This window comes from Xyrauchen texanus, chromosome 29 (genome assembly GCF_025860055.1).
Source record: "Xyrauchen texanus isolate HMW12.3.18 chromosome 29, RBS_HiC_50CHRs, whole genome shotgun sequence".
Classification (NCBI taxonomy): domain Eukaryota; kingdom Metazoa; phylum Chordata; class Actinopteri; order Cypriniformes; family Catostomidae; genus Xyrauchen; species Xyrauchen texanus.
In genome coordinates, this window is record NC_068304.1 from 24,486,225 (window position 1) to 24,512,566 (window position 26,342).

Consider the following 26,342-nt stretch of genomic DNA (forward strand, 5'->3'; position numbering starts at 1 on the left):
AGAAGTGTGTGAACGCCAGACAACCATAATATGATTTGAAAGGACGTATTATATTCGAATATTTGAAGAAAGTTCACCTATAGATAGTCTGGATATAATATCAGTAGGAAGCCAAACGGTCATCTCCAAAATATAGGCTTCTTCCAGTTTAGAATAGCGGCGCGGCACCTCTGCTATAGAGAACTAGCAACGGTAAGAAGAAACGTAAAAAAAAAAACACAATTTTAATGTTGGAGTTCGGCTATTTAAATATAATTTGTTGCGTTTATATAAAACAACTTAAATCTTTGCCTGTCATAGGGAGAATGACCGCTTTCAAACGGTTGATACTCTTGTTGATTCGCGCCTTTCCAATACCAGTGCACGCGCCATTGTAGAACGCGTACGGCGAGCGACAAGATAAGCGCACGATAACAATTTAATTTTCAAGTATATTTTCCATCTCCATTCTTTTCCTAAATATATCGTTAAAAAACATGCTTGAAGTTTGCATCACTGAGGAACAAGACAGACACTGTCCATGATGTTGTAACTTTTAATACACTTAGGTTTATATACATACGTATACAGTACGATTAAACTGAACAGCTTTTCACAAATATAAATAATTTAAAATGGGCTTGTCTCAAAGCTCAACACATATCTATGGTGTGAGCAGCAGCTTGAGAGGGAAGGGGAGAAGCATCTTCAGTATTTCAGACCAGATTTACCCACATTTCTCACCAGCTCACTTACTCTTATTCCTGCCACCATGATCTTTTGGAATTCAGCACAACACATTGCTGCCCACCACTGACGTGCGGTCTGGGTAGGCAAACTAGGCACTGCCTACCCTGCCAAAATTCAAAAATAAAATGTTTATTAAATAATAAACTTGTGTTTATATTTTTACTTTTTATTCTTGTGATTTATATATGCAATATGTGTGTTATTCCAATTGTTTAGACGTTATGATGACAAATGTAGCAGTTACGCATAATCAACTAAAAACAAATGGTAGAATAAGCAGTGATTTTACGGTCCATTCATTGCAGACGACAAGCGGAAAACCCATGTTGCGCATGCGCACTTCGATCCTGTATTCTTTAACACGTACGGCAAAAAGCACAAATCTGCTGTGCCTTTTGACGTAAATATGTTATGCCCGTAATCATCTCCGTTACGTATCAGACATGGACCAATTAAAATCAAGATATTCCTGGACATTTGCGTAGCTAACGTCATTACACCACAGCTAGCGTACATGCCTAATCCCCGCCAAATTCAAAATCAAAATGACAGCACCGGCCGTAATCACGGAATTAAGAAATTTTTCCAAGCTCGATTTTAATTCCAAATATGAGTTAATTGCAAGAGGGAGGTCTACGCCAGCCTTAGATGGACTAGTACAGCAAAAGGGCCCAAAAATTATCCGATCATTTCAAACTGATTGGTATGTAAGAAAAGATTGGCTATGTGGCTGTGCGCTTGTGTGTGTGCGTGAGAGAGAGAGAGAGAGAGAGTACACTATATACATCCTGATTTGTACATTTCTTGATATGCCGCGCTTGTGCGTAACGTTCACTGTTTACGCGCTTTTGTGTGTGTGTGTGTGTGAGAGAGAGAGAGAGAGTACACTATATACATCCTGATTTGTACATTTCTTGATATGTCGCGCTTGTGCGTAACGTTCACTGTTTACGCGCTTGTGTGTGTGTGTGTGTGTGCGTGAGAGAGAGAGAGAGAGAGAGAGTACACTATACAAATACATCCTGATTTGTACATTTCTTGATATGCTGCGCTTGTGCGTAACGTTCACTGTTATTACGTATTATTAGCTTAAACAATAAATCAGGCAATCTGGCTTTCATAACTCAGTGCCTAGCCTCTTTAAGACATCACCGCACGTCACTGCTGCCCACACACCAGATCTGGCTTAACATGCATCTAGTTAAAACTCCACCCTGGCAAATAGTTTAAATTGTACACAATAGCATAATACTGAATTGTTCTTATCCCAAACCGGTGTTTGAATCTACACAATAATAAGGCACAAATGGAGAAACACACAAATGAACAACCAATGTATGATATTATATACCAGCATGCCAGTCTGTGATTTTTCTTTTTTTTTTTTTGGCACAAAATCTGGTTAATCAAAAATAGCTTGTGACACCCAGCCACTCCCTGAACACGCACATGTCCAGTTATAGAGAACTGTCATTTCCACTTAAGGTCAATTTACATTTCAGCATACTCATACTGGGAAAATAACTAAACAAAACATAAAAATCAAATTCAGGTAATGTCTACCATTATTACATACTCCAAAAAAACTGTGAGTACTGTCCTTTTTAGTGCAATAATAAAATGCAACAGTACAGATCATACAAGCACTGATCACAAAGTGAGCTTAATTGGTGCCATGCATTACAGTCATAAAGAAATTAAGACAAAGACAGCTTATGAGTTATGATTATCTAGTGTTCTGACAAGAAGATCTACACAGAGCCTGAATATTGTTCAGCCTCTTCTTTTAAATAAGGCTACTATCCTCTGACAGGGTGTCTGGGCATTACATTATCAAGAAACAGAGGGTCTGCAAGAGCAATGACACATTTAGCTAATTCAAGAAATTAAGAAAAACAGTAATTCTGTTGAAGTTGATGCTCATCATCACAAATATTTGTGACTTTTACATAACTGATCAAAGACAAAAACATACATGTAATTACGTCTTGACCATTTTGTCCCTCAAAATGAAGTATGATTACAGGAAAAGGGTGTCTGGATGTTTTGGAGAGCACAATCTATGCGCAGAACAATGAATTCACATCTGAAGGTGCAAATAAAATCATTCCTTTTCCTCCCACATAAAGGCTACTTGCATCAAATAATCTTTTGCACAAACCAAAATAATACAAAATAAATGACATGAACATCAATGTAAATTTTGCTTCCAAGATAGTCAATTTCTGCTAATGATTCTCACAAAAGACCAAATACATGAGGCACTCTAACTTTAGGCATATTACAACACTCAGTCATATCATAGTCCATAGGACTAACCATGCCTTGTTCTTTATTCTCAGTCCTAAATTGCAGACTTAACCTGGTCGCTGAAACCTACAAGAGAGCGGAGGACACAGTTGATAGGAAGAGCTCCAGAGTTTGGGCCTCATCTTGTGGCTTTAAGGAGGATATGGTGGTGGATGGTTATGTCCCCTCCATTTATTGCCTTTCTGCCATGTACTCTGGCATTACGGACTGTCTCTGCTCTTACTACCTATTCACCTCACGTCTTCCTGTTGTTCCAATTAAACTCTGTCACAGGTTTTTGCCCAGCAGTTCTTTCTGCAGGTGAGATAGGCTCAAGGGGGGATTTCTGGGCTTGAGGGGAATGGGGGTCTATCAGAGGTGGGGGTTTGTCTGGGTGGAAGGGGCGGTAGTGATCAGGCCCAGGTGGGCCATGGTTTCCAAGGGGTCCCCTATGATCAGGCATTCTTCTGTAGTCCTGAGGGTGTCCTCCTCCCCCTTGGTGGTAGTTTGGGGAGCGGTATTCATCCGAGCGCCGCCTCTTAGGGTCTGGATGTCTGAAAACAAGAGCTAAAACTTACAGCTGCTGCTCTACACAACATTGGGGAAAATGTCAAATGTTGTCGGCAAATTACAAGTCTGAAGGCCACTACTCAAGTTAAATAGTTTCAATACTACAGTACGGTCTGCTCACCTGTCATAATAGTCTCTATGGCCCCGATGATCTCTATCATTACCATACTGGTTATAGGGCCGTTTGCGAGGTGAGCCACTGTTACGGTATCCTCCTGAGCTGCGATAGTCACCATGAGGCCGGCGGTCACCATAGTGCTGGTCCTTGTACCTGTGACAGTCATAGAGGTGATGCCGATCCCCTTGCCATGGCTGATTGCTGTTTCCTGGGTAGCTGTATTTACGGTCCCTTTGCCAATCTCCCCTATCTGCCAAAAGATGAGATGTCAATCAAATGTCTGATCATAGAACTAATGATTGAAATCAAAATTCAGGTCATTTGTGGTTATTGAACATCTCCAGCATTTTAGCCAATCAAACTCTTAATAGTTTCACCTCTCACCATCATTAGGGAAGTGCCTTTTATTGGGCTGGTTGTATTGATCTCTGTGGTGGCCATGAGGGGGAGGTCCAGGCGGGTGGATGGCATGAGGATGGGGCTTGGTTGAGGGCTGGGTGCCTGTTGAGTCCCGGCTTAACCCAGACAGTTCAGGCCTGAAGGGCTTCTTTTTGGCAGGATCATCCTTCTTTTTATGCTCTTTCTGTAACAAAATGAGTGAGTGAGTGGTACATGAGGACCATTGTCATTGAGAATTGTGGCTTTAAGTTTAGCTTACCTCTTCCTCCTGCGAGCGCTTCTTTTGAGCCATCTTATACAACTTATGAAGTTTCCGGGCACCAAACTCAGTAAATTTGGACACAAAAATCCAGAGGTTTCTTATGTATTAAAAAAAAAAAAAAAAAAAAAAATTAGTTTTGTCAAGGTGTTCATAAAGTCTGCATCAATATAAAGCCACGGGAACTTAAAGACATATTTCACCCAAAAATGAAAAATAATTTGTTCAAAATAATTGTTTAAAACCCATATGACTTTCTTGAAACACAAAGACCTGTTTACACCTGGCCAAAAATGCATCTCGGGTGATCCGATCACATGTGGTCAGGTGAGACACTTCACTGTTTACACCTTGTCATTTAAATGCATCTCCTGTGACCACTTGTGATCGGATTTGGAGGGTATGGGCTCTGTTTCATAATGACATACATCAATCACTTTGTCAGTGTGTCACTGCATGACATTAAAGCACAAGTCGGAAAAGACAAAGAAGGCACGAAAAAAAAAGGTGTGCTAATTCTCCCAGATGCATTTGAAATTTAATCTAAGACAAAAATGCAAACATTTTGAGTAGAAATGCCCATTAATTTAGTGGATTGCCTGTATTAATCTGAGCTGTATGTTCCTGCTTCTCATAAGTGTCCCTGCATGTTGGTATCAAACAATCTGAAGAAAATCCGTGCAGTACTCATGCTTGTGTAAGTATCCACTTTAAGCATTTTCCGATCTGATGTTTTTTTTTCTTTTAAAGCCACTCATATCTGGCAAAGTATAAACTCTTGTTTTAGCTGAACAGTTGATTGACAGGTGAGGAATAGCATTTCACTGCTGCCAGGATGCATGCAAAACGGATTAGCATTTACTCCTCAAACGTGATGCGTTTCTGACCACATTCGTATATGGTCCAATCACAAAACAGTTTAGACCCCATTTAGACCTTTATTTTGTGCTGACCACATGTGACCTGATAAAAAAAACCGCATCTTAATACCAGGTGGAAACAGGGTCAAAAGGAGATATTAGGTAGTATGTCAGACTCAGTCGCCACTCACTTTCATTGCATCTTTTTTTCATGCAAAGTAAAAATTTTCCACATTACCAGAGAAGAAAGTCATATTGGCTCAGAACAACAAGATCATTTTTGTGTGAAATATCCCTTTAAGAGTGGACAATGAAGTCAGATATTTAGTGTGTATATGAGATACCTGCGCCAGTTCTTGACATGCTCAGGGTCATTGTACGATTTCAGACACTCAGTGATGCGGTCTCCAATCTTCAGCAGGCAGGTACGAGTGTGCTGTAGCTGATCCTGCACTGACAGACCCTCATCTGGTTTATCCAACTGCTTCAGAGCCTTCTTCACTGGCCTCATCCTCTCCTTACACTGCGCACACACACACATTACTCAACATATCATGTTTCAATCAAATATAAATTACAGTTGACCAGTATTTTGTATTTTCTGAATAATCCAAAGACATTTACCACTAAGTATTTCTCATACTAAGTATTTTATTTAAAAACTAAGTATTTCTTACGCTACAGTTTAGCTTGAAGAATGACAAAAGAAACAAAGCAATGTGATGGAAAAACTACATTTAAAATTACAATGCTGAATGTTTCCTGGTCCAGCTCATCATCTTCCTCTCCAATTGGTATAGGCTCACTTCCTGCCGTGATGTGCACTGGGCCCTGCGGATTCTTCGCTTTGCCTCCTGGTTTAGCCTGAAAATTTGAAAGAAAACGTTAAGCTGATGAGAAGCACAGTTACATGTAATAGTCCTTTATATCATACACATGTAGTACTGGGGTTGATGGAAACTGAATTCTCAAAAGGAGTTAAAAATTCTTATATTCATAATATAGTGAATTTAATTCTAATACCAGTATAATTTAAGTCTGAAACCTGTTGATCCAAGAAACTAACAACCATTTTGCACAGGGTGGCAGTGAAATACAATACTTAAGTCAATTTTCTAAAGGAAACTTTCTCATGGTGAAACATAATCCTGAAGTCTCTGAGATACCTTCTCTTTTTTGGACTTGGAGCGCTTTTTTTCTTTGTCTGCCTCCTTTTCTTTTTTAGGAGTTCCTGTTTTTTCTTTGTTCTCTTTGTTATCCTTCTTCTGTTTCTTCTTTGTGGATGATTTTTCAGCTCCATTTTCCTGGAAAAAAAAGAGAATTGTTAAAATGCAGCCTGACTGGTTAGTGCTGTGGATTCTGTGTCTGTATATCCCGTAAACACATTTACCCATTAAAAGTAACATACCTTCACTTCTCCTTCTTCTGAAGGGTTGTCAGAGAGACGAGGAGAAGAAATCTCATTTGCCAGTTCATTCTTAGGCATCTTATTCTTCATTCGAGGTTTCCGCTTTTTGATTTTGGGCTTGCAGGTGGACAGACAGAGACTTGAGATCAGTCACAAAACAAAGCTTTATATAAAAGTAGAATAAAATTGTGTTTATAAATTTATATCTTGATTACAAACGTAGATTGAGTTTACAAAAACTTCCCTAATCACGATTTGTCTAATTTAATTTTTATCATTTTAAAATGTATATATTAATTTTATATCAGCTTTAGGCCAGAAATTTGTATCCATGAAAAGTTAGTTAAAAAGTTGACAAGCATGTTTGTAAGAAATGCAGCAATATCCCTGGATCTGCAAAAGTGTGATACTGATGTATTTCAAAATGACCTAGAGTCCTATGATCACCTCTTCTCCTGCTTTACCAGCATCTTGGCTTTCCTGTTCTTTCTTCAGCATCTTGAGCATGTAGTCTGCTCGCATCTGCAACTGCTTTGCCTGAGGTTTCTTATTAGGGTCATCTAGGAGAATCTAAAATTAAGTCATATGAAGTCAATGCAACTTATGATTTCACTCTTTGAACTGTCAGGAACCCTTAGTTCATTGGACTCAATTTACCTTCTCAGATAGTTTGAGATCTGTATCAGTCTTGATCAAGTCCCAGTTGCCATAGCCATGCTCATAGATACCCAGTAACAACTGTGTGTCATCATGAATATCCCACTCCACGTCAAAGTGGGGAGTCTTCACCCGACAAGTTAGCTGAAATCTGGCCATCGAAGAAAGAAAAAACGTCAATCACTCTTTTCAGCCTCATTCACAAATGTATTTTTTTTATGCAAATAAACTCTGTAACTATAATCTAATCCCAGTGGGGAATGGAGATGATCAAAACGCCACCCAATAGTAATGAGCAATGCAGTACATACTGTAATAGTGTGCTTACATCGTGAAATTGAGCACAGTACTGAGTGTTGCAATTTAAGGAAATACTCAATTAAACAGGAATCACTCTGTAATGCAGATTTAACACCTTTAACATGGACTTACTTGCTCCTTTCATCAGGATTTAAAGGCACAGCTTTATGTAGTGGTTCAAACTCCTCCTCATGCTGGATAATGGACTTGGCATTGACCTGAACTCCAGAGACCTTTATGTTAATGCCTCGTCTTTTCCCTGGGCCTTTAGCTGCAACAAAGATATTACACAAATGAACAGATAATAAACATAAATAAATGAAAAAAAAAAAAAACGAATTCACTAATTTTAATCATGACTGCTATGGTAATATACACACCTTCCACAGGGTTCTCCTTCATATGCTCCTCATGCTCCTGTACTGCAGTCACACAGCTGTTGTGCACAAGTTCTCCCAGTCGCTTCAGGTCTGCAATGGACTTTTCTACCAGCTCAGAGTCACGGGCGATCGCCTCTAACCTTTAGAAAGCATTGTAACAGTTCAGTACAGTTTTCACTGGACTACATAATGACAAAGAATGTGAAAATAAAGCAATATGTCATGAAACCAATACTATCCAATAAAGGCAAAATGTTGAACATTTTCTGGAAGATTTTTGTTTCAGTGTGGATTTTATTACAGCAAAATTCAAACTCGGTTTTCTATTCTCTTAATCTGAACATTGCCAAACCCATATTTCACAGGACAGATTACAGTCTAAGAAACCTAATTTCAAATAAGTCACAAACAGAAGCAGTGCATTTCTTACCTCTCAAGTGGGGCTCCAAATTTCTTGTATGCCTTTATGAACCTAGAATGAATTGACAATTAACTGCATGCAATGGCGCAAGCAATGTCTAACTTAAAGGAATATTCTGTGTTCAATACAAGTTAAGCTCAATCGACAGCATGTGGCATAATGTTGATTACCACAAAAAATGATTGTCCCTCCTTTGCTTACAAAAATTCTTCTGTTAAAACTCATGCATTATTTGAGCTATATAGTTGTTTAAATTGTAATCATAAGTCATTTTAGTGTTTGTTGACATTACATCGCCATGGCAACGAAGTTGTAAAATTGGCTAGAACTTTACACAGAAAAGGTTACTAAGTGATTTTATAACACTAAAATCATGTTTACATGCATATTGTTTATGTTTAAGTATTTTAACATTCAAAAATTGGCCCCCAATCACTTCTATTTTAAGTGCCTCACTATAACCCAGATTTGTGCTTTTTTTAAAGAAAAGAAAGGGCAAGTCAAAATAATTTTTTGTGGTAATCTATAGTATGCCACAAATGCTGTCGATTGAGTTTTGTATTGAACCATACTTCAAATACTTTTTTTACCGGCGGATCTCTGCATCGGTAAATCCCTCCACATTGTTTTTGCGAGCTTTCGGCCGGCCTCGCCGCTTGGGCCGTTTGTCATCCTCGGTGTCATCCGTTTCACTATCAGAGCCTGAGGATCTGTGCTTTAGTTTGGATCCCACATCACTATCGCTGTCATTGGCCTGTGCCTAACACAAAACATCATAATACTCCTTTTACACAACATTTTATAACTGATGTAGCCTTGCAGACTGTACTTTGAAACTACTTCTACATTCAAAAAATACTCAGTGCTTTTATCTGTAATCTGCATGCCGAGATTCTCAAAAGCACCTCTAGGAATATTAAAATAGTTGTTTCACTGGATATTATATGGATGCCTCAATTCAGCTTTGGTTTAAATCATCTGTGGCTGAAAGCAAGTCTAATGAGCATGTGGCTGCAAACATACCCACACACAGAACCTTATCGCTGGGGAGTCAACCATGCTGTAAAAGTTAATGACTAATTTCCAAAAGCTATGATCCTACATACTTGCACATGTGCTGCTATCAGAGGGGAACGCAGCATGGGGTTATAAAATCTAATGAATCATTACAGTCTGCATAAGATATCTATATACAGATCCTGCTTGCAGGAGAGGATGAAAGCGTTGAAAAGCCACAGGGAGCACTTCACACTGCCGTCTGCTACGTACATATTGAATATTAATAATGTACATATAAATGTATGCCGATATGCACTTATGTACAGTACAAATACATGCTTATAAGTGGATAATTTTCTGTTTACAGAAGTAAATTGAAAATGATCCACTTATCATCATGTATTTATACTGTACATAAGTGCAAATCAGCATTAAAAAAAAACAGAAAAAAACTAAATAAAAAAATGACATTGGCAAATGTCATTAGATAATCCCACAACATGTACTGTATGTGTAAAGTGCCAATTTACTTTCAGGACGTTATTTTCCTGCTGCTCCAGAGAAATTAGTCACACGGTTCAAGGGGTGCACATGACCAGAAATTGCAGCAAGCAGGTCGTGTACTTCCAGGGATGTGTGTGCCAGGCGAGCAACTGCTATTGAGATGAATGAAAATGCTAACAGATAGCTCTCTCCAAGTATTATAGACTTCCTTGAAAGTGTGATACATTTCTAACTTTATCTTATGAAAGCAGTATTAACATTTTGTTTAAGGGTATTATTGTATTTTATTGGTGCTGAAGAGTCATGGTTTGAAAAGCAATAATTGTGATACAATAAACAGCCAAACAATCGGTACTATATAACTATCCTGCACTACTGTGGTTCCATAAAAAGGTGTTGTTTATCACCTTATTACACAATTTGAGCTGACACAATCCAAGACTGTACATCAAAATACAGGCTAAGGGTTACCTAGAATCACTTTCTTACCCTCTTGTTGGAGCTTCTGCTTCTGGGCAGCATGTAGATGTCCTCCATTTCCTTCTGTTTCTGCTCTTCCTCCATCTTGCGCCGCTGGTCCTCTGGAATTATATCATCCCAGTCTCTCACAGGCTTCTCCTCAAGCTCTGGGGTGCTTTCATCCATGGTGAAGTTAGCCACCTGCCAGAAAACACACAGTTCATGCTTAAGAGTAATCATTTGGCTACACATCTGAATTCAAAAATTTAAGAGCTGGTTATGAAAAGCCTACACAAGGAACAATCCCGGAATAAGATCAATTTTCAATATTTCAAGTACACTACCAGTCCGTTTAGAAACAATGAATTTATTTTTCTCATGATTTATAAAGGGCTAATGCTGAAATGCTTGATACTAGTTTTGTAGACAAATGTAAATTGTGCCTATTTTTGAATTTCTTTACTAAACTACAATTTTAATTAAATACATAATATATTTATTTGGACCGGATAGTAAAGGAAAAGAAGCTAACAAGTGCCCAGAATACTGTATCTAGGAACACCCTCAATACTGTTAAAGCACATCCAAGATGGATACCTCATTAATTTGGTTTAGAGGATGCCCAAAGTGTGCAGAGCTGTTATTAAGGACAAGGATGGCTACTTTGAATTAGTTCAAATTCAAGATACTGTAAATTTTGTGTTCTTTCATTTTGATGACTTTACTGTTATTCTAAATTTGGAAAATAGTAAGTAGGTAGCAAATAGTAGTAGGAATGTCCAAACATTGGACAAGAGTCTTGCCCATAGACTCTTGCACCTTGAACTGTGACAGCAGCTCATCGGTGGCACTAGATCCCTGCTCACTCTCCCTGGTTTCAGCAAGCCGCAAGATCTCATCAATGTCCATTTCCTGTGAGAGAGAGAGAGCTTTGACTCAGTACCCAACATATATTCACCATAACTCTGTCTTCCATAAATGTTAAGTTAAACCACCATCTGTTTTAGATGATTACCTGTGGTTCTGATTCCTCCCCCTCAGATTCTTTGAACAGATCCTCTGCCCCAAACTTCAAGATTGCTGTCAGTTCTTCCTTATTGAAAGGGTTTGAACTGGAAATAATAAACACATGGGCATACATGTTATTTGTTATATGCTCAGTAACCACAGTACACAATTAAACCAAATAATGACTAGAAAAATAAGATGATTTCTTTCCCCAAGTCAATTAATTTATTATTTATTTTTAGTTAAATTTAAAGGTTTTCACTTTGAATTTGCAGAGCTGTTATCCAGTACAGTTCGTCCAGTGGTGTCCATTCTCTGAATGACTAAATGATCTAGAACCATCTTCTTTTTGGCTCTTTCAATAATGTCCTCCTCAACTGTGCCTTTTGTAACCAGACGATAGATATTTACCTATGCAAGGAACCAAAAAGGATATCTGAATACATTTTTCAAATAAATATGCTGTGGTGTTATTTATGAGCTTATGAGTGAGGTTCATCCAACAGGATATACATTTGAAGTCAGAAGTTTACATACATTTATGTTGAAGTCATCAAAACTCTTTTTTTTAACCACTTTTTTATCTGTGTCTTTAAGCAGCTTGGATAATTCCAGAAAATGATGTTAAGCATTTAGGTAATTAGCCAATTAGCTTCTGAATTGGAGGTGTACCTGTGGATGTATTTTAAGGCCTACCTTCAAACTCAGTGCCTCCTTGCTTGGCATCATGGGAAAATCAAAAGAAATCAGCAAAGACCTTAGAAAAAAATGTGTGGACCTCCACAAGTCTGGTTCATCCTTGGGAGCAATTTCCAAATGCCTGAAGGTACCACGTTCTCTACAAACAATCTTACGCAAGCATAAACACCATGGGACCACGCAGCCATCATATTTTTCAGGAAGGAGATGCATTCTGTCTCATAAAGATGAACGTAGTTTGGTGCAAGAAGTGCCAATCAATTCCAGAACAACACCAAAGGACCTTGTGAAGATGCTGTAGGAAACAGGTAGACAAGTATCTATATCCACAGTAAAACGAGTCTTATATCCACATGAAAGGCTGCTTAGCAAGGAAGAAACCAATGCTCCAAAACCACCATAAAAAAAGCCAGACTACAGTTTGCAAGTGCACATGGGGACAAAGATCTTAATTTTTGGAGAAATGTCCTCTGGTCTAATGAAACAAAATTTGAACTGTTTGGCTATAATGACCATTATTATGTTTAGAGGGAAAAGGGCGAGGTTTGCTAGCCAAAGAACACCATCCCAAATGTGAAGCATGGGGGTGGCAGCATCATGTTGTGAGGGTGCTTTGCTGCAGGAGGGACTGGTGCACTTCACAAAATAGATGGCATCATGAGGAAGGAAAATGATGTGGATATATTGAAGCAAGATCTCAAGACATCAGCCAGGAAGTTAAATCTTGGTTGCAAATGGATCTTCCAAATGGACACTGACCACAAGCATACCTCCATAGTTGTGGCAAAATGGCTTAAGGACAACAAATTCAAGGTATTGGAGTGGCCATCACAAAGCCCTGACTGCAATCCCATAGAAAAGTTGTGGGCAGAATTGAAAAAGCATGTGCCAGCAAACAGGCCTACAAACCTGACACAGTTACACCAGTTCTGTCAGGAGGAATGGGCCAAAATTCCAGAAACTTATAGTGAGAAGCTTGTGGAAGACTACCCAAAAAGTTTGACCCACATTTAACAATTTAAAGTCAACGGCACCAAATACTAACAAAGTGTATGTAAACTTCTGACCCACTGGGAATGTGATGAAAGAAATAAAAGATGAAATAAATAATTCTTCTTCTATTATTCTGACATTTCACATTTTTAAAATAAAGTTTTAGGAATTGTGAAAAATGTATGTAAACTTCTGATTTCAACTGTATATTAGATCAAATGTTCAAGGTCTACTTACTTGCTTTTTCTGGCCAATCCTGTGGGCTCTGGCCTGCGCCTGAAGATCATTCTGAGGGTTCCAATCTGAGTCAAAGATAACCACTGTGTCAGCAGAGGCTAGGTTGATTCCAAGCCCTCCAGCACGAGTGGACAGCAAGAAACAGAAGTCCTGAGGAAGACACATAAGGGCAGTCAAAATCCATAATAAAAAAAATTCCTGGTCATATTTATCCCATAAATCAACACAACAAATATAAAATTTGCCACAGGTGGAATCCAATCAAAGTGTAGAATCATCTTGAAGATGATCCAGAGAAATGGGATGCACTGGAGCTAAATTTAAAGTGTCATAGCAAATGGTCTGAATACTTATATCAATGTGATGTTTCAGGTATTTCTTTTTAACACATTTGCAATGTTATAAAAAATCTGCTGCCTCGTCATTATTTTCTTCTCCGTTTTCACCCGTTGTGTGCAAATCAGTGCAATTATGGGAGCAAGCTCATCTTTCATGTTGTTTGTTGGCTTCTTATCATGAATAAACTCTCCCGTTGCTATTTGTGTGGGTTTGTGAAAGAATTTCGGAATCATAGTTTCATTCGGGCACAAATGGTCATGTGTTTGATACAGCTGGTCTGCAAACAGTCGTGTTTGTGCACTTGACTTTAGTGTATGCACTTAACTTGCGTCTTTGTTTCCACATCTGTCTTTGGCGCACACCACTGCTCTGCCATGATTTACACTGAACTCAGAATCGATTCTGTTGAGAATCGATTCAGAATAGTTTGAGTATGAATCGCGATGCATCGCTGAAACAATGTTTTCCAACAGCTCTAGCATAGAGTGTAGATTGATGTGATTTTTTTTTTTACAAGCATTTTAGCATAAGGCTGCAAAAAAATGAAGGGGTCTGAATACTTTATGAATGCAGTATACATGAGCCACACACCTGAAAATCACTGGATAAATCGTGTTGCGCTGGTTTTACTGTATTATAGTAAAACTATTTTTTTTCCAATTAAAATGACCAAAAAACAAAAGGAAGTACCAAGAGAGTAGTATCACTATGATGTATAAATACTTTTCCATGTAGCAGTGATGAGAATATCAAAATGACCATGCTTTATCACATTGTGCTTATGAGAATTATGTAGTTAAATATGCGTAACTCGTGAAAATAATGTCACAATGTAAAATCTCATTGGCCCTACAAATAAGCTTTATTTTTTATATGCTAAATATACTTTCTTATGTTTCTTTTTAATTTTGAGTAAAATATGACCAGGAATTTCTTTTGACAGGTTTTGTAAGAATCACCCATGGTTAAATAAAGACATTCAACAACCAATTAAAAGATTTATCAAACTTATGGAACTATAAATATACTGTATAAATGTATTTTAAGAGATTGATAATTGTTTTGATATGTGAATCGCACAAGAAAGGTTTTGATTCCCATTACATGTCCTCTTACATTTCCGGTCTCCTGATAATTGCACTAGGCCTGCATTTCCCATGCATCAAGCCTTCCCAGAACTAGCCTTGTCAACTGAGCTCTGATACAGACTCTTGACTGGACCATCACAACAATAACAAATGTCTTTCGACAGTGAAGCTCTGCTAAAAACAAACAAACTCAGTTTTAGTTCTTACCTCAGAGCCTTCGGCATTAAAGTGGTCCAGTGCTTGTTTTCTGAGCTCTCCCTTGATGGAGCCATCCAAACGCTGAACATTGTAAAAAACACAGATACGGTTAAGGAACATAAAGCCTGGCACTTTGACCAAACTAGGGCACCACAGATAGATATGATCCTACAAAATCCCTAAACTCTCCATAAATCTTAAAGTCACCAGTTTATTGGATATTAATATGGCAATGAAGATATTATGCCAGACACAAAACAGCATTTAGAAGCAAGCTGTGCTAATCCAATTACATGTGAACATCTTCAATACAAGTAATTAATACACACGTATGTATGCAGTGAATCTTGCCTTAAAGGAGTCATTTGTGAACTACTTGCAGCACCAAACTGAGACACTTTTCTGGGAAAACCACCTACAAATGTCTCACTTATAGTTGTCTTTGCATATAAAGCTATTAAGACTTTACTTCTGAAACAGTAAAAACATTTAACAATTTGCAGTGCAGTATAGATCATACCTGAAATGGATATCGTTTCATAGACAGGTAATCAGCAAGAATGTCCAACATGCGGACCATCTGGGAAAAGAGAAGTACACGGTTGCCTCTCTCTCTCAGTCGTGTGAGCAGCTTATCCAGGAGAACCAGCTTCCCGCTGCCATGCACCAGGGCCTAAAGCAACCAACAAACATCCTTAAAATGACATTTCCAAGGAACAAGCTCATTCTGTTCCAATACACAAAGTCATACCTGTAGGTGCTCCTGTGGCTTTTCGTTCTCACCATCCTCTGGCTGTTTAATAAGGAAACCATGGTTACAGCACTTCTTCAGCTCCATTACAATATTGAGAAAGCCAGAGGAGCTCCCTTTGGTGCCTTTGGACAGGGCTTTGTAGTTTCTTGTCAGGATCCACCTAAAAAAAAAATAACTTTAAGGTTGACAGATCCTCAAAACACTTGCATTCCAATTGCATGCAGTCATGCATTCAAGATTGTGCTTAATCAAAGCATTACCCCTTCATTTAGATAGCTATGTTATCATTTCAAATAACCAAGACTTGTAAAGTGGCATGCAATCGGATGAAACCGTGCTTACTTGTAGAACTGTTTTTGTTGGGCAGACATGTCAACTCTGAGGATTTGCTCCACTTTAGCAGGCAGGGATTTCTCCACATCTTTCTTGACACGACGCAGCAGGAAAGGCTCCAGAACTTTGTGGAGGCTCTGATAACCATTATCCCGGCCTTTACCATGCTCATCCTCAAAATCCTCCCAGAACTCAAACCTGATGGGAGGCAAAGTCAAAAGCATTATCACATTATAAACACTCATCTACTGTCATCTAAACCCATTTCAAAGTAAAACCATGCAAAAGAGAACAGAGTGTGCGCGAATGAGAGTGGCAACCAGAGAAAATTATAAACAAAATGAAATAAATAAAGTTTTGTGATTTGTAAGTTTTTAAACTCTTCTTTAACAATTTAAACTCTAGTATTAAATTTGTATATCTGTAAATATATACTGTATATCTGTTGTTCTCTGTACATTTGTTTACACCAATCAGCCACAACATTAAATCTACCTAATATCGTATAGGTCCCCCTTGTGCTGCCAAAACAGCTTTGACCCGTCGAGGCATGGATTCTACTAGACCTCTGAAGGTGTCCGTCCTGTGGTATTTAGCACCCAGACGTAGCAACAGATCCTTTAAGTCCTGTAAGTTGACGCTTCCATGGATTGGACTTGTTGGTCCAGCACATCCCATTGATGCTCAATCAGATTGAGATCTGGGGAATTTGGAGGCCAAGTCAACACCTTGAACTCTTTGTCATGTTCCACAAACCATTCCTTAACAATATCTGAAGTGTGGCAGGGCGCATTATCCTGCTGAAAGAGGCCACTGCCATCAGGGAAAACCATTACCATGAAGGGGTGTACGAGGTCTGTAACAATATTTAAGTAGTTAGTACGTGTCAAAGTAACATCCGCATGAATGCCAGGACCCAAGGTTTCCCAGCAGAACATTGCACAGATCATCACACTGCCTCCGCCAACCTGTCTTCTTCCCATTGTGCATCCTGCTGCCATCTCTTCCACAGGTAAACAACGCACACGCACCTGGCTGTCCACATGATCAAGAAAACTTGATTCATCAGACCAGGCAACCTTCTGCCATTGCTCCATGGTCCAGTTCTGAGAGTCACATGCCCATTGTAGGCACTTTCGGCTGTGGACAGGGGTCGCCATGGGCACTCTCACCTTTATGCGGCTACACAGCCCCATATGCAGCAATCTGCGATGCACTGTTTGTTTTGACAGCTTTCTACCATGGCAACATTAAGTTTTACAGAATTGTTTTTTTTTTTAATATGTTTATATTTAAATAACAAAAATAAATTGTGACTAACCAAATTCTTGCAAGTTCATTGAGACAAAATTCAAACAAGTGACTGATGCAAACTATAATTATGAGCACTTACTTGTCAGGCATAAGAAAGTGTAGAAGGGACCACAGCTCTTTAAGTGAGTTCTGCAGAGGAGTCCCGGTGATGAGCAGCCTGTGGTTGGATCTAAAATCGATCAGAGTTTTGTACAGCAGCGAGTCATCGTTCTTAAGACGGTGAGCTTCATCCACACCAAGAAAGGCCCAATTTATATTCCCCAATACTCCCTGCACAAACAGACCGGCCTTTACTCAAAAATCTGCTATGACAGAACAGAACTCATTTCAATAACACACACATGGTGGTTATACTAGGCTGAATAGATGACATTGTTCAAACCTTGTCTTTCAGTAGAATTTCATAAGTTGTCAAAAGCGCATTGAACTTGATTCTTTTTGTCTGCTGGTGGATCCATTCATAGTCACGGATCTGGTCAAAAACAGATCATTAAACATCAAATTAAGCCTTAAAACAGCCCTGTAAAGTTGTTGTCAGTATCTGAGGATAGGTTATCTCAGCATATGAGAAATGACTTACTGTCTTTCTACTTATGACATCTCCTAGATAGACCACTACATTCATGTCAGGGGCCCAGGTATCAAACTCCCTCTGCCAGGAGGTGAGGGTTGACAGTGGCACCACCAGCAGGAAGGGTCCATAAAGCTGGTGCTGATGGAAAAGGTAGGACAGGAAGGAGATTGTCTGAATGGTCTTCCCCAAGCCCATTTCGTCAGCCAAAATAACACTGTTACACCTACAGAACATAACAGGAATCAGAGATGTCTCCATCTGTCTCTTTGTATAGACGTTTGAATTCAAGGATCCTTCTGAGATCAAGAACTCATTTAACAGCATAATAATAAAAAGTATTCAATTTGAACAAAATCTTGACCAAAAATTACACTTGTGTGTTACGTACCTGCACCAGGAATGTGCAAGCCAGTTCAGTCCATCTAACTGGTAATCTCTCAGTTCAAGGTTCTCATCTCCAATGTAAGAAGGCTGCTTCTTCAAGGCAACAAACCTTGGCCTCTGTTTCAGTACCTTTCATTTGGACAGAAGAAAAATAGGGTACACATAACATTGTATGGTTCAATACGCATATCTGGAAAACCAGACATTCCAAAAATTAAAACTAATTAAAACCAAAACAAATGTATATTTTGGCCAATGGGATTATGCTTTCAGCAACCAATAATATAGCGATTTCAGTTCAGTTGCATAGATTTTACATATTTAAATCCATTCCACAGAATTTCACAGATTGTCTGTCAGTGTCAAACTCAGAACATGCTGAAGAAGTCTGTAGATTCTGTGTGGGCCAAGCCATTCCCAAAATATAACATTGATAATAATAAAAGTTTCAGAAACACTTCAAGGCTAGAACTAAAGGACTCTCTCACTTACCTTACATTCTTTGGAAGGGACTGTCTTAGAGCCATTCCTGTTTTGGAAACTATCAATACAGGACTGGAATTTCTTTTTAATTACGGCTTCATCCTCCCAGGTGCACTCGGCATAGGGCAGCCCCATCCACTTACTCAGGAACTCTGGTTCACTGGAAGTGGTTTTATGGGCTGTTGCAACACAGTTATTAGTTAATATAGTAAACATCTACTTTGACCATGTAGAACTAAGATATTAGGATTATGAATGCAATGAGTTACAATAAACATACAAGGAAAATCTGAAGAAACTTGTGATTTCCTTGTTCTTGTTGCTGTTATATGAGAGAAAAGGAAAATTCAATATCAAGTCATAATATATAAACATTAGGTGCCTCCCATACCATACACTTCTGCACTATTCTATGTTATTTTGTAGTGCAACTAGTATGTTAACACTGAAAATGCAACAAAGTGTACTATGAGTACCCGGATGACGTACTTCTTTAACTGTCAAAACAGAGTGGGGAATGCTGGACAATTTATGCACTCAGCGTTTGCGGCTTGCAGTGTGTAGCAAAAGGGGTGGAGTTACATGGCATGAAAATTGTAAATAATGGAGAATGTGGCAATTCGCAAAACTTCAGTGAAGACAGCACTTTAACAAATGTTAGTAGAATGCATTGTCATCACCACATTCCTTGTAATTATGTTCATTATTTTAGATACAAGTGTTGAACTGACTTTGGCTAATGCGCTAAAGCTAACGGCAACACTTCACTTTGCGTTTGAAATGTCACTTCTGTCAACTATTAACTGGTTAAAGTTCCATGAAGTAAAGACTCATTACTTGTTCCATTTGGGACAACCCTACACTTTAAAAAGTCATACACTACATGGCTGAGTGCATAGCGTCCAGTGCATCAACTGGAGCACAGCTATTGCAATTAATTTCCTTAATCAGTCTTTTTTTGCCAGAAAAAATATCTAAACAACCTTATAAAAGATACATTTATTTGAGAAGCTAATTTGTGTAAGATAACACTTTTTAGAGAATTTTGAATTAAAATTAAAAAATATATACATTTTATTTTTGCAGTGCATGTAATACAATTTGTGAGTGATGTATCACAAACAAGATATACCAATGATTCTCTCTACTATATGGAATTGCTTGCTCAGGTCATTGGTTAGTTCTTGCTGGCAGTTGTAATATTCCAAATCCTCAAGTGATGCTCTCTTCATCCTATAAAACACATAACACGTGAAACACATAGTTTGCAGCTAACAGTTATGATTAGCTACTTTTAGAGATCACATATAATGGAAATGCAGCATCTCATTCACCAAGCATTGAGCTCATCATTTTTCTTCTTGAAGTTCTCCAACTTCTTAATCCCTTTGACTTTCTGCTGAGTGAGGGAATCCACACTCTCCCAGGTGTTGTGGATGTAGGACCAGTCTTTCCACTTAATGAGAAACTGTGTTTCCCCTTCATCTTTCTCAGAGTCAAAGTCTGCTCCAGGGTCCCCGTTCTCCTCAATGGCATAAAGGGTTGTGGAAGCTCCAGTGGCTGTTAACAAGGAGGAATGGAACTCTGAATAATATCAATACACAAGACTGCCTTTATTTCGATACAAATGAAGGCTGATGAAGATGTTAGGCAGAAAGACAGCTTCAGTCACTCTTCACTTTCTTTGCATCTTTTTCCATAAAATAATGTAAAATCATGTGTTCCATGAAAGTCATAAGGGACATGGGACTATTTTTAAATATGATGGGAAGAAACTAACAAGAGAACTCTAACCTCCTTTCTTGCCAGTCCTGGTCTCAAGGACCTTCTCAATGGTCTCACTGTCATCATCCTGTTGCTCCTCAGATCCTTCTGCCATTTCAATAAGGTCATCGGAATCAGTCTCAAAATCATTCTGGTCCTCCTTATAACTGCAAATATGTACTTCATCATTACTTTTACACAGAGTCATTATACAGTACTTTATGCAAATAATGTAAACTAACATGCTGTTGACACAGTGACAGACACACCAAATACTAAAAGCAAGGCATCTTCCATTCACACAGACTGGATGAGAACAATCCATACCTGACTTTAGTAGCTGCTTTGCGCCTTGTTTGTCTTTTTGGGGTATCCTCCTCATCATCCTCATCGGAAGACTCCTGCTTCCTCTGTTTACGTCCCTTTTGTGACTGCTGCTTGCCTGCAGAGGATTTGGTCTGCGGTCTGTGAGAAGGAGAGCATGGACATATGCTTATATGTATATGCACTCATTGGCTATGCTTGACTTCTTGCATTTCGTTCTGGGTCCCTGATCTGTTTGCTAGTGTAGCAATTCATTTTCACGCCTAGCAGTCTGACTCATGAGCCAGTGAGTTAGTTATAATAGCTCTACCATCATTTAAATAGACAGCAGTTAAGGCAGCCCACTTATTAATTAATCAGCGCTGTCTGAAGGCCAGGCTTCGCTACACTCTTACCTTCTAGCAGGAAGTCGTCTGGATCTAACTTTTTTCTCTTTCTGCTCACTATCTGAACTGCTGGCCTCTTCCTCATCATCATCATCATCATCGTCATTTGAGTCATCTTTCCAGTTATTTCTTTCAACACAGAAATACCACAAGTTCACCTTTTGGACCTCTAATGGCATCAAATGCTTCGGCATCATAATGTGGCAAGCCAGTCAGTTCTACACATTTCCGACCACGCAGGCAGTTCAAAATGCTGTGAGATATTGTATTCTACTATAAGGAATTGTATTTATACAGAATGTGGGTATGGGTAGTGAAATACATGAAACGTCTTGCAGTGTAACATATGGTACTCCATCTAAAACTACTTTAAACAGCATTTTGCTATTTCTTTTGTACACCTGAAGCCATACACCTTAGCTAAATACATTTAAACTGAGTTTTTCACAATTCCTGATATTTAATCATAGAAAACATTCCCTGTCTTAGGTCAGTTAGGATCACTTAAGATCTTTATTTTAAGAATATGAAATGTCAGAATAATAGTAGAGTGAATTATTTATTTGTAGCTTTTATTTATTTCATCACATTCCCAGTGGGTCAGAAGTTTACATACACTTTGTTAGTATTTGGTAGCATTCCCCAACTTGTGTCAACCATTTTAGGTAACCTTCCACAAGCTTCTCACAATACGTTACTGGACTTTTGGTCCATTCCTCCAGACAGAACTGGTGTAACTGCGTCAGGTTTTTAGGCCTTCTTGCTTGCACACGCTTTTTTAGTTCTGCCCATAACTTTTTCTAGCATATTGAGGTCATGGCTTTGTCATGTCCACTCCAATACCATGACTTTGTTGTCCTTAAGCCATTTTGCCACAACTTGAGGTATGCTTGCGGTCATTGTCCATTTGGAAGACCCATTTGCGACCGAGCTTTAACTTCCTGTTGATTTCTTGAGATGTTGCTTCAATATATCTACATAATATTCCTTCCTCATGATGCCATCTATTTTGTGAAGTGCACCAGTCCCTCCTGCAGTAAAGCACCCTCACAACATGATGCTGTCACCCCCATGCTTCACGGTTGTGATGGTGTTTTTCGCTTGCAAGCCTCACCCTTTTTCCTCCAAACATGACGATGGTCATTATGGCCAAACAGTAAAATTTTTGTTTCATCAGACCAGAGGACATTTCTCCATAAAGTGAGATATTTGTCCCCATGTGCACTTACAAACTGTAGTCTGGCTTTTTTATGGTGGTTTTGGAGCAGTAGCTACTTCCTTGCTGAACAGCCTTTCAGGTTATGTCGATAGAGGTCTCGTTTTCCTGTGGATATAGATACTAGTCTACTTGTTTCCCCCAACATCTTCACAAGGTCCTTTACTGTTGTTCTGGGATTAATTTATACTTGTCGCAACCAAACTATGTTCATCTCTAGTAGACAGAATGTGTCTCCATCCTGAGAGGTATGATGGATGCATGGTCTCATGGTGTTTATACTTGTGTACTATTGTTTGTAGAGATGAACGTGGTACCTTCAGGCATTTGGAAATTGCTCCCAAGGATGAACCAGACTTGTGGGGGGCCACAATTTTTTTTCTGTGGTCTTGGCTGATTTCTTTTCATTTTCCCATGATGTCAAGCAAAGAGGCACTGAGTTTGAAGGTAGGCCATAAAGTACATCCACAATTTCTAAAGGCTTGACATCATTTTCTGGAATTATCCAAGCTGCTTAAAGAAACAGTTAACGTTGTGTATGTAAACTTCTGGCCCACTTGAATTGTGATATAGACAATTAAAAGTGAAACAATGTCTGTAAAGAATTGTTGGAAAAATAACTCTTGTCATGCACAAAGTAGATGTCCTAAATGAATTGCCAAAACTATAGTTTGCTAATATTAAATCTGTGGTGGTTAAAAAATGTACTTCAACTGTAAGTATTATACATGCAGCTTGTGATCTCATGATCTCATACTGTACTGCACTTTTAAAAATCCATGTGTCACACCGTAAGACTAATTAAATGCATTAGTTAAGGCAAGAAGGTGTTAAAATGGTGAAAAACTTCAAAGAAATTGTCATTCAAATAAATTTTTACCTAAATTCTTTGCTAATAAAAAGTGTCAAATATCTGTATCCTTATTAGTTAAAGTGACTTTATTTAATGCCACACTTAAAGTTTATTAATTTAATTGCAAAAAAATAAAATACCACACCAAGTGGCAACCAAACAATACTAGACCTTTTCTCAGCACTAAATTGCAACCATTTTGCAATTGCTTTTAACCAACTGATACCAAGGTCATTTTAAAAGGATGCAAGTAGTTATCTGCATCCACAGTTGAGTTTCTGTAGCTCAAATTGAAGACCATGGTGCTAGCAATGGCAAAATTGTATTGCCTGGGAACACACAAACTGATATAATGTATACCTTGAATGCACTGTTAGTCACTTTGGATAAAAGCATTTGCCAAATGCATAAATGTAAAAAAAAAACATAGTGTTCAGTTCTCCATAAATTTACACACCACAGGTGTAGTTCATCACATAACCTGACATGTTCCAATTTTGAAAACCAACAAGTGTCCCAATCCTACTTATCTTCATTATGAACAGTCATTTTAAAATAAAGTATTTATTTCAATTTAAAATCTAACACACATCTTGTTGCAAAATATTCTGCTTAAAAAAATGCCACTTGATTTTAAATGTTCTTATATAGTATAATATATAGTTCTTATATATATCATGTATTTAAACTACTGCTTCACTGAAAATACTTGTAGGAGCCACAGTATATGAATATAAACTATGGGCCATATGAAACACGAGCAGAACAAATGTGTAAATCATTAGTCATTTTCTTCAAAAAACTTCTAAATTAAAATGTAAATTTAATTAAATGGGATAATTTATACAAGACACAAATTTGTTCTGCCTGATGTTTTTGAAAAAGGCCCGATGTGTGAAGAAAACAAGGTCAGAAAAATGTGGGTAACTACATGATGCAAACAAAAATCAAAATGGCAGAGACATTTTGGAAAGAAAATAAGACAATAAGCACACACATTTCTAAGTATATATGGAAAACAGTGGGCGAGTCCCATTTAATGCACATACAACTGCACTTATTGTACAAAAAAAAAATATCCTTGTCTGTCTCTTTCCTCTGTGCTAGAATCTTTACTACTCCAGCCACTGAGAACTTGGCAATCCTATACTGCAGATGTTGTTAAACTTTGTATGACAAATTGCTTGCTATGTGTCTCATTTGTAAGTCGCTTTGGATAAAAGCATCTGCTACATGTAAATGCATTCAGTACACTTACTCTTTCTTTTTCTGCCGTAGGCCTTTCCTTTTCGGACTTTCACTCTCTGAATCACTGCTGCCCTGAAAATCCATGAATATCCATTTTGAGTGTATGGCACTCAGACTAAATGGCATGAAAATGTAATGTATCATTTGCATCAATGAAGAAATGCTTTAAATACACAGGAGCATGTTTACACTATTGCTTAGACTGCCAAGTCTGATCAGGTCTGGGTTTAGGCCCAAACATAAATGTGTTTACATTTTTATGAGCAACCATGTCAGAAATTACTTAAGTCCAAGAAGCAGAACATCATGTCAACTTGCTGCAAATGTCAATCGAGTTTTTCAGCTACTGTAGAGGTAGCATGAAAGCCACCACTAGGAGTCAGTGTTGACAATGAATTCTCCAACCAGCATACCTCGGCTCCAATGTTGAGGCGGGCAGGCTCTTGTCTACTCCGACTGGATCTTCTAACTCCATAAACATCTGGATGTTCCTCCCACATCTATGATCATAAGGGATACAATTCATTTATATTAAACGTTAAATCATCAAATAAATGTGATCACCATGATTAAATCCAATGCAAATGTTTCAGTATTGATCTAAAAATGTAATGAGCAAGCTGGCCTGATTTTGTACCATTACCTTTTTAACATCTGCCATGTTGTCTTTCTTCTTGACTGGTTTGTCTTTGACCTGTGCTGAGGTCTGATGGGACTTGGACCCAATGGATTCATTCTCTGACTCAGAGTGACTCTCAAAATCAGAGGTGCTGTTGGACTCGGAATGGCGGGAAGGGGCCCTTTCACTTCCTTGCTCACTCTCTGACTGACCCCCAGACTCTGATCCAGAGTGATTCGATTCCTCTGATGCAGAGTTGCTACAACAATAAAGATGTGTGTTCAGAAAGAGTTCAATTCGGACCTCCATTCATTTAGAAGGAATTATGTTAATAGCTTTAAATTGAACTGTTATAATAATGAATTGACTGACAAAATAATCAGTGCCCAAAGTCTGTCTTTTGGTAATCGCCTAGAAAATCCCAGATTCAAATATTAGTTTTTAGTGTTTTTAACTCCTCATTTTACTCTGAAGGACTACATCTTTGTATTAAAATGGCAACCAAGTCACCATTATTTTTAGAGCATATGGTTGCTTCATTCATTGATTGTCCACAGGGCCGTAGCATGAAATCCAGGGTTCCCTGACTGTATATTGCTCTGGGCCCCTTTCAAAGAAAAAAATAAATACAGTTTAAACACACACACACACACACACACACACACACACAAACTAAACTGAAACTAGAAAACAGCAATGACTGAAAACTAAACTAAACTGCCAAATGTTATCTAAAGTAGATATTGTACCTAAAAAATAAATACAAACTATAATAACCCTGGCATAAACTGAAATGAACCACTAGTTTTTAGAAGAATGCCAATTTAATAAAACACAAACACACATCTGACAACCCATTTAGAATCATTCATTTCATTTACAGATTTAAGAATACCTTTTTTCCAGTTACATTGAGCATGTGTGAAGAGACATTTAAATATAATACTGTTTATTGATGCTTACATTCAGTTCTTGTGCGGATTTGGCAAAGGTATCTTTCAAATTTACAAATCCAAACATTAAAAAATTATTAACCTTTCACAAAAACTTTATATGATGTACAGTTATCCTCCCACTTATACATATAGACTGCAATTAAAGGTTTACATAATCTAACGTCATCTTGTGTCAGACCACATGATCTGCTGTGCTTTGCTCTTTAAGTCTTAAATTAAG

General features: G+C 38.2%; 1 protein-coding gene across 5 annotated transcripts in view; it reads right to left on the minus strand.

Annotated features, from left to right (window-relative positions):
* Positions 1-534: 534 nt before the first annotated feature.
* Positions 535-26,342, minus strand: part of LOC127623269 (chromodomain-helicase-DNA-binding protein 2-like) — a 45,304-nt gene continuing 19,496 nt past the window's right edge. Inside the window, exons 7-43 of one of the 5 annotated variants that reach the window (XM_052097646.1) lie at positions 25,191-25,425; positions 24,961-25,047; positions 24,558-24,619; positions 21,240-21,359; positions 20,848-20,985; positions 20,551-20,687; positions 20,091-20,316; positions 19,889-19,989; positions 19,037-19,078; positions 18,766-18,935; positions 18,278-18,402; positions 17,896-18,112; positions 17,698-17,787; positions 17,395-17,585; positions 16,011-16,199; positions 15,666-15,828; positions 15,435-15,587; positions 14,924-14,995; positions 13,290-13,439; positions 11,623-11,771; positions 11,368-11,464; positions 11,172-11,264; positions 10,383-10,553; positions 8,981-9,150; positions 8,400-8,441; positions 7,970-8,109; positions 7,722-7,860; positions 7,290-7,440; positions 7,080-7,202; positions 6,633-6,749; positions 6,391-6,528; positions 5,960-6,088; positions 5,569-5,747; positions 4,365-4,464; positions 4,091-4,289; positions 3,710-3,956; positions 535-3,572 (exon numbers count right to left, since the gene is read on the minus strand). In XM_052097646.1, the coding sequence (XP_051953606.1) occupies positions 3,275-3,572; positions 3,710-3,956; positions 4,091-4,289; positions 4,365-4,464; positions 5,569-5,747; positions 5,960-6,088; positions 6,391-6,528; positions 6,633-6,749; positions 7,080-7,202; positions 7,290-7,440; positions 7,722-7,860; positions 7,970-8,109; positions 8,400-8,441; positions 8,981-9,150; positions 10,383-10,553; positions 11,172-11,264; positions 11,368-11,464; positions 11,623-11,771; positions 13,290-13,439; positions 14,924-14,995; positions 15,435-15,587; positions 15,666-15,828; positions 16,011-16,199; positions 17,395-17,585; positions 17,698-17,787; positions 17,896-18,112; positions 18,278-18,402; positions 18,766-18,935; positions 19,037-19,078; positions 19,889-19,989; positions 20,091-20,316; positions 20,551-20,687; positions 20,848-20,985; positions 21,240-21,359; positions 24,558-24,619; positions 24,961-25,047; positions 25,191-25,425 (5,350 nt within the window). In that variant the 3' untranslated portion in view covers positions 535-3,274. The other 4 variants (XM_052097648.1, XM_052097649.1, XM_052097650.1 and 1 more) reach the window with 4 other exon arrangements.